We start from the raw sequence: 10,164 nt of genomic DNA on the forward strand, positions 1-10,164 counted from the left end.
GGCTCAGTGTCTCAGAGGCACTTGTACAAAACAGGAATCAAGGAGTGAGTGCACATACACTGGTTCGGTAATACAAACCAAGGAATCTGAAAGAATAATAAGTGGTAAGTAAAAAACAATTTACAGAGCTCAAATGTTTTTAAATGTTATAATAATGTAGTATATATACTGATGGAAAACAAAAACAGGCTGAAGAGTGATACATCTGTAAAGAAGACCTGATGCCACTGCTGATGAGTCCATCCCAGCCCCTGTCTGGCCCAAGCCAGTCGGGTGTGACGACTAGGAGGTGTGAGCACAGGGCCTCTGACAGGTCGCCTTGCTCTAAGGCCAGCAGCATGGAGCCTCACTGTCCTCTCGCTGATGCGGGCATTGTGTCTGCCCGCAGTTTCAGCAGCAGTACAGGTGGCAGATCTGAACCGATCTCTCAGATTGACGAGTCTGATGTGTCTGTCCTGCTCTGGTGTGATCATGGACGGTTATCTGTCCTACTGCTCTGCTGAAACCTTCTCTGCAGTTGGGACACAGTGGAGCGGCCTACTCCATAGTGTCTGGCAATGCTGGCACATGATATGTCTGCCTGCAGCATGCCAATGGCCCTCTCCCTTGCTTCTGGTGACAGTCGAGGCATTATGGAATACACAGAAAACTAATTAAGTGTGACCTTTTTCTTGCAGTCACCTAAGCTTTGAATAAAGGCCTTTTTAAAGGTGACCTGATCAGGTATTGTTCCACCTGGACCCCGTTGGGTAAAAGTGTTTTCATGTGATTGGCAAGTTGCAATGCCTCACTGCACAAGTTGTATTGCTGGTCAGAGGGTTTTAAACAAATTGTAATTTTTTTGTGAAAGTACATTAGCTACAGTATAACTATAGTATTCACATTCCAGAAAATGTTGTTTCTTTTTTCCATAAGTATATGGTATATTGTCCTCACAAGACTTTAAAGTGTATTGCTAATATACTGTATGAATTCATCAACTGCAGCAGTGATTACAGATCTAGCATTAGATTTATAAGGTTATCCTTGTGACAATGATTCAGCTCTGTACACTTAGGTTGCAGACAAATTAAGACAAAATAAGACTATAATTAAACGTGGGAAATCAAGAAGAATTCAGATTAAGACAATTAGATAAATGTTATTCTAATTCCTTACCAAGGAAAAAGCTGCTTTATAAAATTATTTCTATCTTGTATGTTTCTTCTGAATTGACTAAGTAACACTACTTTCAAGTCAAATTTGTCATTCAAGTACTGTTTTTTTTTATTTTTGCCGATTCAGGATTAAAGTAGACCATGGTTCATTTTACCTTAAAAGAATCTAGAGATGCGCATTCCACATATAGTTACAGAAACACCCAGTTCAGTCTTTTATTCCTTCAAAATAATGTTCATACCCACTTTGTAAACAAGATTTTTTGCTTCAATCTGAGTCCAACATCATGCACTGGTCTCTGATATTGCTAACTGTTAACCTAATAACTCAGCAACTAGAGTTAAGTTGGTTTAACTGGTAAATCAACCATCATACAACACCTCTATTCTATAGATTTGCAAACTGATTGGAGAAAAAAACACCCTCTACATTATCTAGAATTAACTCTAAATTCACATCGTGTCCTTTTAAAAAAGGGGCTTCTATTGCACAAATGTATTTACATTTCTCAGGCTAGTGTTTTTTACATATTTTAGTTCTATAAAGCAGACACTCTCCTGGCAGGCTGGATAGAATACAATGTCACCAATAACAGTTTGCAAATCCTTAGGATATTCAACATAGCCAAGAATATACACAAACATACAGAATCAATTTGTACTATTCCATTTATACTTACAGTATGTCCTTTGTATATGTGTAAAAACATGAAATAAGATACTACTCAGCATGTGAACTGTTTTAAACAGCATACAGTTTATGGGTAAAATATGTGGTAAATAAAATACAACACAAAAAATAGTAAAAGTATACATACAAACCTAAAATATATATTTATTTGTTTTTTTGTTCTTCTCTGCACTACATACCTGGATCCCGAGTCTGTTCGCTGTGCTTTTTCAGAACAGGATGAGCCTGCTGGACAAGAAACTCTTCCTCTCATCTCAGCTGCTTTTATGGGCAGCTCTTCATAGTGACACCAGAGGCTGAATGCAGAGATGTAGCTGTAGCTGTTATTAATCCAGAGAGACAGAAAGTGAATGCTGGGGGGAACAGACCCAAAGGACGAACAGAAAAAAATGTACAGTATTATGAACAGATACATTTATACCACATAAAAGCTTATTAAAAACAATTTTGATTTCTGCAAACTTAGAAAATTCTGAAGCACTTCAAATTGGAAAGCACAAGAATTAAGCATTCTTTGAAGGCTTAAAGACTTTGAAGTTTTTAACCATCTTATGAGCTAAGGTGCAACGTCATCAATACAAAATAAGAAACAGGAGTTTGTCCAGCTATACCAGAGTGGGTAGATAGAAGAGAGAAGAAAGTATCAAGGGCTACCTCTTCAAAAGGTATTTATAATATAATGTGAAATTCCCTTAAAAAGGAGACAAAACCATAAATGACAGCACACTTCCATTAGATATGTTTATTGTAAAAAAATAAATGAGCCCATCATTTTAATCACTTCTACAACTGTATATAAACTATATTTAAAGTACCTAATGTACTGTATGATCATTGCATGTGTAGTGTGCTCTCACGAGGCACCAGTTCTGTAGGGTTTGGGCATTTACGGGGACAATTATTAATTGTAGCCGTAAATCACAAAATTATTCTTTTAATGGCTTTAGAATCCAACCTTGAGGTATAACTCAAACAACGCACACACACACAGGTACTAATACACAAGAATACATTTATTAATACATAAAATATGCATATAAACCTAACAGATCTTATCAAGAGGGTTATCAGAATACAAAAGGTATATATTCAATCAGTTACGAAGAGTTACATATATCAAGAGGACATACGTTCAGTATATCATTCATTTAGACCGTTTCGTAATTGAACTTGGTTACAACTTCTACTCAAAACAAGTACATAACTCTTAGGAATTAAATTGATATCAACTGGTTGCGATAACAATTGAATTCTCGAGATGTAATGCAGTGAAGTTGAATACTCATCCAATCTCCGGGGATTCAGATCTCCTGCGGGCTCTAATAAACAGTTGCAGGCTTCTAAGCTGTCCAATCCGTGCTCTGGCTAGGTGCCAAGCTGTGCTGTGCGGTTTGCGACGGTGCGCTGCTGATGTTCACTGACCGGCTAGTTAGTGTTGGCTTTAACTAGCAAAGTTTGTGCACAGGAGAAAAGATGAGTGTGGGTCCCAGCAAGTCAGGAAGAGGACCGGTTCTTTCCTGATGAAGCGCTTGTTCTGAATAGTGATTCAGCTGTCCACAGTTCCGACCTGTTCATGAGGCTTGCTGCTGGTGCTAACCTCAGGTGGATCCTCTGGTTACTCTCTGGCAACCTCCGCTCTAGACTCTTAGAACAAAGGAATGTTCTGGCACTCGGACACACTGGCCGTTCCGTGGTTATCCTGGCTGAGTCTCAAGATGGTCAGGTGGCGCGCTGCGAAAATGTCCTGCCCTTGGGAGCCTTCTGCTCCTGGGCCGTCCTGCCCTGGAATTCTCGTTTAGAATTCTCCTTAGAAAAGTCCACGAATAGTCTTGGAGCTCTGTGTTGCCTGTTTTTACCTGGAGGAACATCAGCTTGTTCATCGGCTGAAAGTTTCATGGGCATCAGAGACCCACGTGGGTTACTCGGCCCTACCAGTCCCTGATTGGTTGATCAAGGTGAGATATGAGTCACTTACTCCTGACACCTAGGAATGCAGTCCAGATGTCCATCTGGCACTCCCTAGACAGATAGGCGCCAATGGATGACCATTGATCATGATAGCCAGGCTTATCTAAGTGCATCCCCCATTTGGGAGCTGTCCCTTATCAAAGGAAACCTTAATCAGCCTGCATGAATAGTTTCTCTGTGTCTGCACCACAGAGATGAAGAGAGAGATGGGGCCTCATTTGGGAAAGCACAGCAACAATTAATTCTGTCTTATTAACAAGCATTGCTGCTACACATGTTACCTTCATATCCAATCAACCATCTTTATGTAATGTATTCAGACCTCTGTTGTTAACTAATTAACAGGTTTTAAGGCTTATCTTCTCTTGAACTGAGTAAGCATACTGAAAGTTTATGAAGTGCTATAGTCATAATAAAATTTGGCTTAACACACTTAAGCTGAGGGTTAAACTGCTTGCCATCCGACATGGAGGCTAGGACCCCCAAAAAGAACCAATTGGGACCTCAAACCACCAATGCAGAAGTAGAAAACATATAAAGAAGGTGAGAGATGTGTTGGCTTGAATTGTGGGTTGTTTCAATAGTTAGACGGTTGGAGGAGTTCTTGGTTAAGGGCATCTGTATACGTTTATGTAAGTAAGGTAGGCCTTGGATAGCCAGCAGCTGAGTTGCTTAATGAAATAGTCAGGAATGTATTAATAAGCTGAAGAGAAAGTAGCTTCAATTCAGAAATAATGGTGAGAAAATTGCTCAGCCAGAAATACAAACTTTGTGAGAATTTTAATTGTAAAGATAGAAGTTACAATACAGTAGAAGACTCTTCATTAGCGAAAAGAGATCAGTGGGAGATGCTCCTTGAGTGATGCAAAGTTGATGTATGAAGACTTATTTATTCATGACCTGATTTTAAGATTTTTCTGGTAATAGAAGAGGACCAATGTATAAATGGATATAGACAGATTGTTTCCGATTGTGACCCCAAATAAGAAGCAGCTATGAAAACTAGAAACCATTTGAATAAAGTGGAAAAATGATCAGGAAAGATGAAAGTAAAGTCAGCAGCCCAACACATTATAGAAACACTGACCTGGATAATATCCTTCAAAGCCAACGGAAGGGCGGTGTCAGTAAATTCTGTAACTCTTCCGAGAGAACAAGATTTATCATAACAAAAGACAAACCTTTCCAGTTTGGTACAAATAAACCCCAGAAATCCAGTTCTACCTTGCCATTTGAATAATAATAATAATAATAATAATAATAATAATAATAATAATAATAATTGCTTACACTTATATAGCGCATTTCTGGACATTCCACTCAAAGCGCTTTACAGGTAATGGGGACTCCCCTCCACCACCACTATTGTGCAGCATCCACCTGGATGATGCGACAGCAGCCATAGTGCACCAGAACACTCACCACACTCCAGCTATCAGTGGGGAGGAGAGCAGAGTAATGAAGCCAATTCATAGATGAGGATTATTAGTAGGCCATTGGTTGGTAAGGGCCGATGGGAAATTTGGCCAGGATGCCGGGTTACACCCCTACACTTTTCGAGAAACACCCTGGGATTTTTAATGACCACAGAGAGTCAGGACCTCGTTCTCATCCAAAGGACGGCACCTGTTTACAGTATAGTGTCCCCATCACTATACTGGGGCATTAGGACCCATGTGGACCATAGGGTGAGGGCCCCCTGCTGGCCCCACTAACACCTCTTTATGTCAAGTGATTTAATCCAGCAGCCTTATAAACAATTAAACTTCCACAGCCAAAGAACGCTCCACAGCCAAAACATTGTGTTTCTTTTCTTTTCTAGCATGGAATAAACCTTAACTTGTTCATTTGCAGCCTACACATGCTGATAAAATTAACCCACTATAAACGACCAGATGATCCCAAAAGATCATGTTACCTATGGCCAGTGTTTGCATTCAAATTAAAGTAAAGTAATAAAATATAAAGGGAAAAAAGCAAGTATCAATAATATATTAAAACTTATGGAACAGATAGTGAGTCAGTAACTAAGTCAGTATGTTCTTTCCAGTTAGCTGTCAGGAGGGATCACAAAGCCTTTGAATCAGACAGCCATCAGCACCGCTTGTTTGTGGGCTCAGACAAACAAGGATCAGACAGGCATGGCACACATATACCTGTAATTATTTTATTAAACTCCACTGGCTGCCTATTGCACTGTGTATCCTGCGATGGACTGGTGCCTGCTCCACTGTGTATCCTGCCATGCAGCCATAGATTCTAGCTCCCCCTCAGTCCTGAAATGGATGGATGGATGGTTGCTTCTTGACAATAGTTGTAATAAGAAAGTACTCATACACAGCATTTTGTGACCTGTAATACAGCTAATTCTTCCCTTGACACCTCATGTGTGATGAGGTCTTCCCTATTAAACCCTGGAGAATGGCAAAGATTTCCTACAGTACTTAATTACTCAGTTCTGATTTTAAGTTCCAGCATGCACATCACCCTGAAAGTTGCTGATCTGTATCATGGCACTGATAATGATTTAATTAATTTTTATGTCAGAAATGGTGTGTTTATATACAGTATGTGTGTAAAATAAACATTTATGGAAACAAGGGGAAGTATCAGTAAGTCATTTAGCATTCAGCATCTGGAGTTATGTAATGTCTGAGGAACTGCTAGTACTGTATGTCAGTAATTGCATATCAATTGGATGTGAGAGTTTAAATATAAAGGGAATAAAGCAGGCAATTGTAATGACTGTCAGAAGAGGATTCATTTATATTCAGAAATTTATAAAAAGGAAACATCTTAGAAATATATATTTATTGCATTGCATTGTATTACAGAAACTCACAGTTGAAACTCATTAATTGCAGTTAAAAGTTGCTTGGATAATTAATTACAGTTCAAAACTGCATTAGAAACACATCTAATTACAGGTAATGACTATTCATTAAAGATCAACCCCAAAAGACAGTATTAAATGTCAAGTATTTCAAACTCATATGTACTGTAACTGCCTCTAATTGTTTTACATTATGCCATAGCTATAAAAACAGAATTAGCAAAGTGGAGACAGTATGAAGTGTGAAGCTAAAATAACATTTCCTTGAACACATTTACAGTAAAGTGCTTATAGTCTTATTACTATTCCAACTTTATTTTTCAAATAACAGGCACTAGGTTTGAAGCACGAAACACAGTGTTCTAAGATCTAGCCTTACTTGTCTAAGTTGACACCAGCAGCTGAGGAAATATGGCCACAGATAACATATTTCAGGTTCAAAGCACAAACCAGCACTGTCTAGAGTATAGGGTATATAGTATATCTTCTTTCCAAACAAATACCTCTCTTACTTGGGTCAATTCAAAGCCCCCGCATAAATTAATTTCTTATATAAACTTCAACTGAAGAGAATGTCCAACATTTGTGTTACATATTCTTGATTCAAAAGCATACATCTACAGTAGATTTTCTGTTTCTGTGACAGTGATCACAATCATAATTCAACTGTATCACTAGATATGGTTTGCAGAGATTTATTCTAAATTTAATGGAAATAAACAAACCAACAAAAAGAAAGAAGACTGAAGAAAAGATCTGAAAAAGTATTTAATTTGGGATGTTTTTCTGCAGTTTAGAAAAAACAATAACTTCACACTCACTTTTTAAATGACGTCTGAAGCACTGAAATGGTTAATATTAAAATAACAGACAATTGCAAGTAATGCAGTATTAATCTAAATGCAACATATCTGTATTAAAAATCTTTTTGAGTTTTTTAAAGCATAGTTGACTGATTTTTATACAGGAAGTGTGATAAACTACTCCTTTAGATGTGCCTGTACAGTATTATTTGTAGATTCCTGTTTTGAATATATATTTTTTGATGATTGGTACATTATAGTCTTTTGCATGAAAAAGATTCCTTTAAATGATTTCCTGAAGGGTGAATTGCATTCTGAATTTGATACTTTAAGGTTTTTGCCCCTCCTATATGCAATCTTTCTATTTTGTTATATAGACAGGAATGAGAACCAAAAGAGTTTGTTGTCAGAATTAATAATTCTCTTTTTTGTTTAGATAATACATTGATTGCTGTATATCTTTATAAGGTAGTAAAATATATCTATAGATTAGAAAACAAAATGTCTAATTACAGTTTTTTAAAATCTAATTTAGATGCATTGAAATGCTGTTAACGTGCTTCTCTTCAATTCTATCTTTGTTGAACCAATTCAATTAATACCATTTTAGTATTCTTTACTATTAGCATAATCTAAAATAGTACCAACATGATATCATTATTATTATTATTATTATTAATAATAATAATAATAATAATAATAATAATAATAATAATAATAATAACAATAATAACAATAATAATAATAGAGTGCTAAAATCATAACAGAATCAGTTCATATGTGTACATAACACCAAACATGAACCTCTGTACAATTGTATGAATAATATGGAGCTATCTGCTTCTTAAAATGTATTTTTAATATGATAGATTTTTCATTTGTTTTTTTAATACATATTAGATCCACATTGGTGTCTTAAGATAAATCACATTATTTCCAAACCATCCTATTGCTAAAACCTTATAAACAATTCATAAAAAGGTGACTTGGAAATGGAAATATAGATATAGATATACTGTAGATAAAAATAGCGCCATAAGTAACCTGCTAACAGCAAACATTTTAATCTGCATTCTGAAATTCATATTAAGGATCTTTTTCAATACAATGACACTTATTCAAGGTCATGTGTATTGCAACTTTAAATTTAGATGTTAATAAAATGCTGTTCTTCATAGATTTGTAAATTATTTTTAACAGGTAATCTTGATTTATTTTGGTTATTGAGCATTTACATTCCTGATACTTTATCTTACTGTCTTATGTTGACAGTGATTTTACACTATGGGGAGACTGAAGACTAAAGTATCTTTCAGCTGCTGCCTTGATTTTTTCATTCCTTAGCCAGTAAATAATGGGGTTGAGCAAAGGGGTGAGGAAATAGTACACTGCACCTACAAAGATGCGTCCATCAGGAGGGATGCTTTCCACTCTCAACCCAATGTACACTACAGCACTGGACACATAGTAGAGGAAGACAACAGCCACATGTGAGGAGCACATTGAGAAGGCCTTCTTACGGCTTTCCACAGTTTTCAGTTTCATTACTGATGCTATAATTCTGCAGTATGTCCACAAGACATAGAGAAAGGGGATATAGATTGACATCATAGCCATTAGTAGAGTAAAATTTACGTGAACTGTAACATCACCACAAGCTAATGACATTACTGTACGGTAATCACAGACAATATGTAGGATAAGATTTGATCCACAGAAGGGCAAAGTGCTTGCCGGTACCACTGATAAAAGAGGCGCAAAGAAGCCCAGCACCCAGACGGTGGAGGCCATTTTTAAACAGACCTTGGTGTTGATTAAGGTGTTGTAATGCAAAGGCTTTACGATTGCAGCATATCGGTCATAAGACATGGCTGCTACAAGGAATCCTTCAATAGCAGCAAATGCTATGAAAAAATGCATCTGTATAAAACAACCCGAGAAAGAAATGGTGTTGTCGTGATGCAAAAGAACTGCTAGCAGTTTTGGTATGACAGTACTAGTTAGTAGAATATCTAAGAGACTTAAATTCCCCAGGAAGAAGTACATGGGGGTTTGGAGCCTGTGGTCCAGGGCAACTAACACCAAGATGAGCAGATTACCCATGATGATGGCCAGGAAGAGGATGAGGAAGAAGATGAAGAGTGCAATGTAGTGTTCCTGCAGGCCAGGCAATCCCACAATGATGAATTCAGAGTGCAGAGTTCTATTGGAGTCACTCATGGTTCGGTGTTTCAGGGTACTTACACAGGAGAGCCAAGAGGTAGGTTGGTTTAGTTGTGGTTTGGAAAAAAATCCATAGAATCTGAAAAAATAGTTAAATATGTTTTTATACTTGGCTTATTATAATGAATATCCAATATTTTAAATGTCATATTAACGTTTAACACATTGCCCTGCCAAACTCATAGCGATTTCCTAAAGGGTGAATTGTATTCTGGCTACATATCTCTTTGCATGTGAGTAGCACGTTTTTCTCCCTGGATTGTTCTTTCTTTTGATATTTTGTAACAACCAATCCAAAAACCTGGAACATCTTAAGATAATCTGATTTGAGACAATAGACTGGTGGTTACATCCTTTATTTTACTCTCCTCATTTTTCTTTTTTCTTTTCTAGCAAAGCAGTATTACTTTGTTTATTTACTTTGATCATTCTCAGTTCAATATCATAGTAACAGAAAAAATGTGAGAGAGAACACATTTTGGGACTGTT

General features: G+C 37.0%; 1 protein-coding gene across 1 annotated transcript; it reads right to left on the reverse strand.

Annotated features, from left to right (window-relative positions):
• Positions 1–8,712: 8,712 nt before the first annotated feature.
• Positions 8,713–9,672, reverse strand: LOC138242267 (olfactory receptor 6N1-like). Its single transcript, XM_069197760.1, has one exon. It carries the CDS (start codon positions 9,670–9,672, stop codon positions 8,713–8,715), a length of 960 nt encoding a protein of 319 aa, XP_069053861.1.
• Positions 9,673–10,164: the final 492 nt, after the last annotated feature.

Source organism: Lepisosteus oculatus, chromosome 13 (assembly GCF_040954835.1).
Source record: "Lepisosteus oculatus isolate fLepOcu1 chromosome 13, fLepOcu1.hap2, whole genome shotgun sequence".
Classification (NCBI taxonomy): domain Eukaryota; kingdom Metazoa; phylum Chordata; class Actinopteri; order Semionotiformes; family Lepisosteidae; genus Lepisosteus; species Lepisosteus oculatus.

What these genes read in the sequence shown, in the direction of transcription:
- LOC138242267 (XM_069197760.1), bottom strand. Translation starts at nt 9,672, where the DNA reads ATGAGTGACTCCAATAGAACTCTGCACTCTGAATTCATCATTGTGGGA.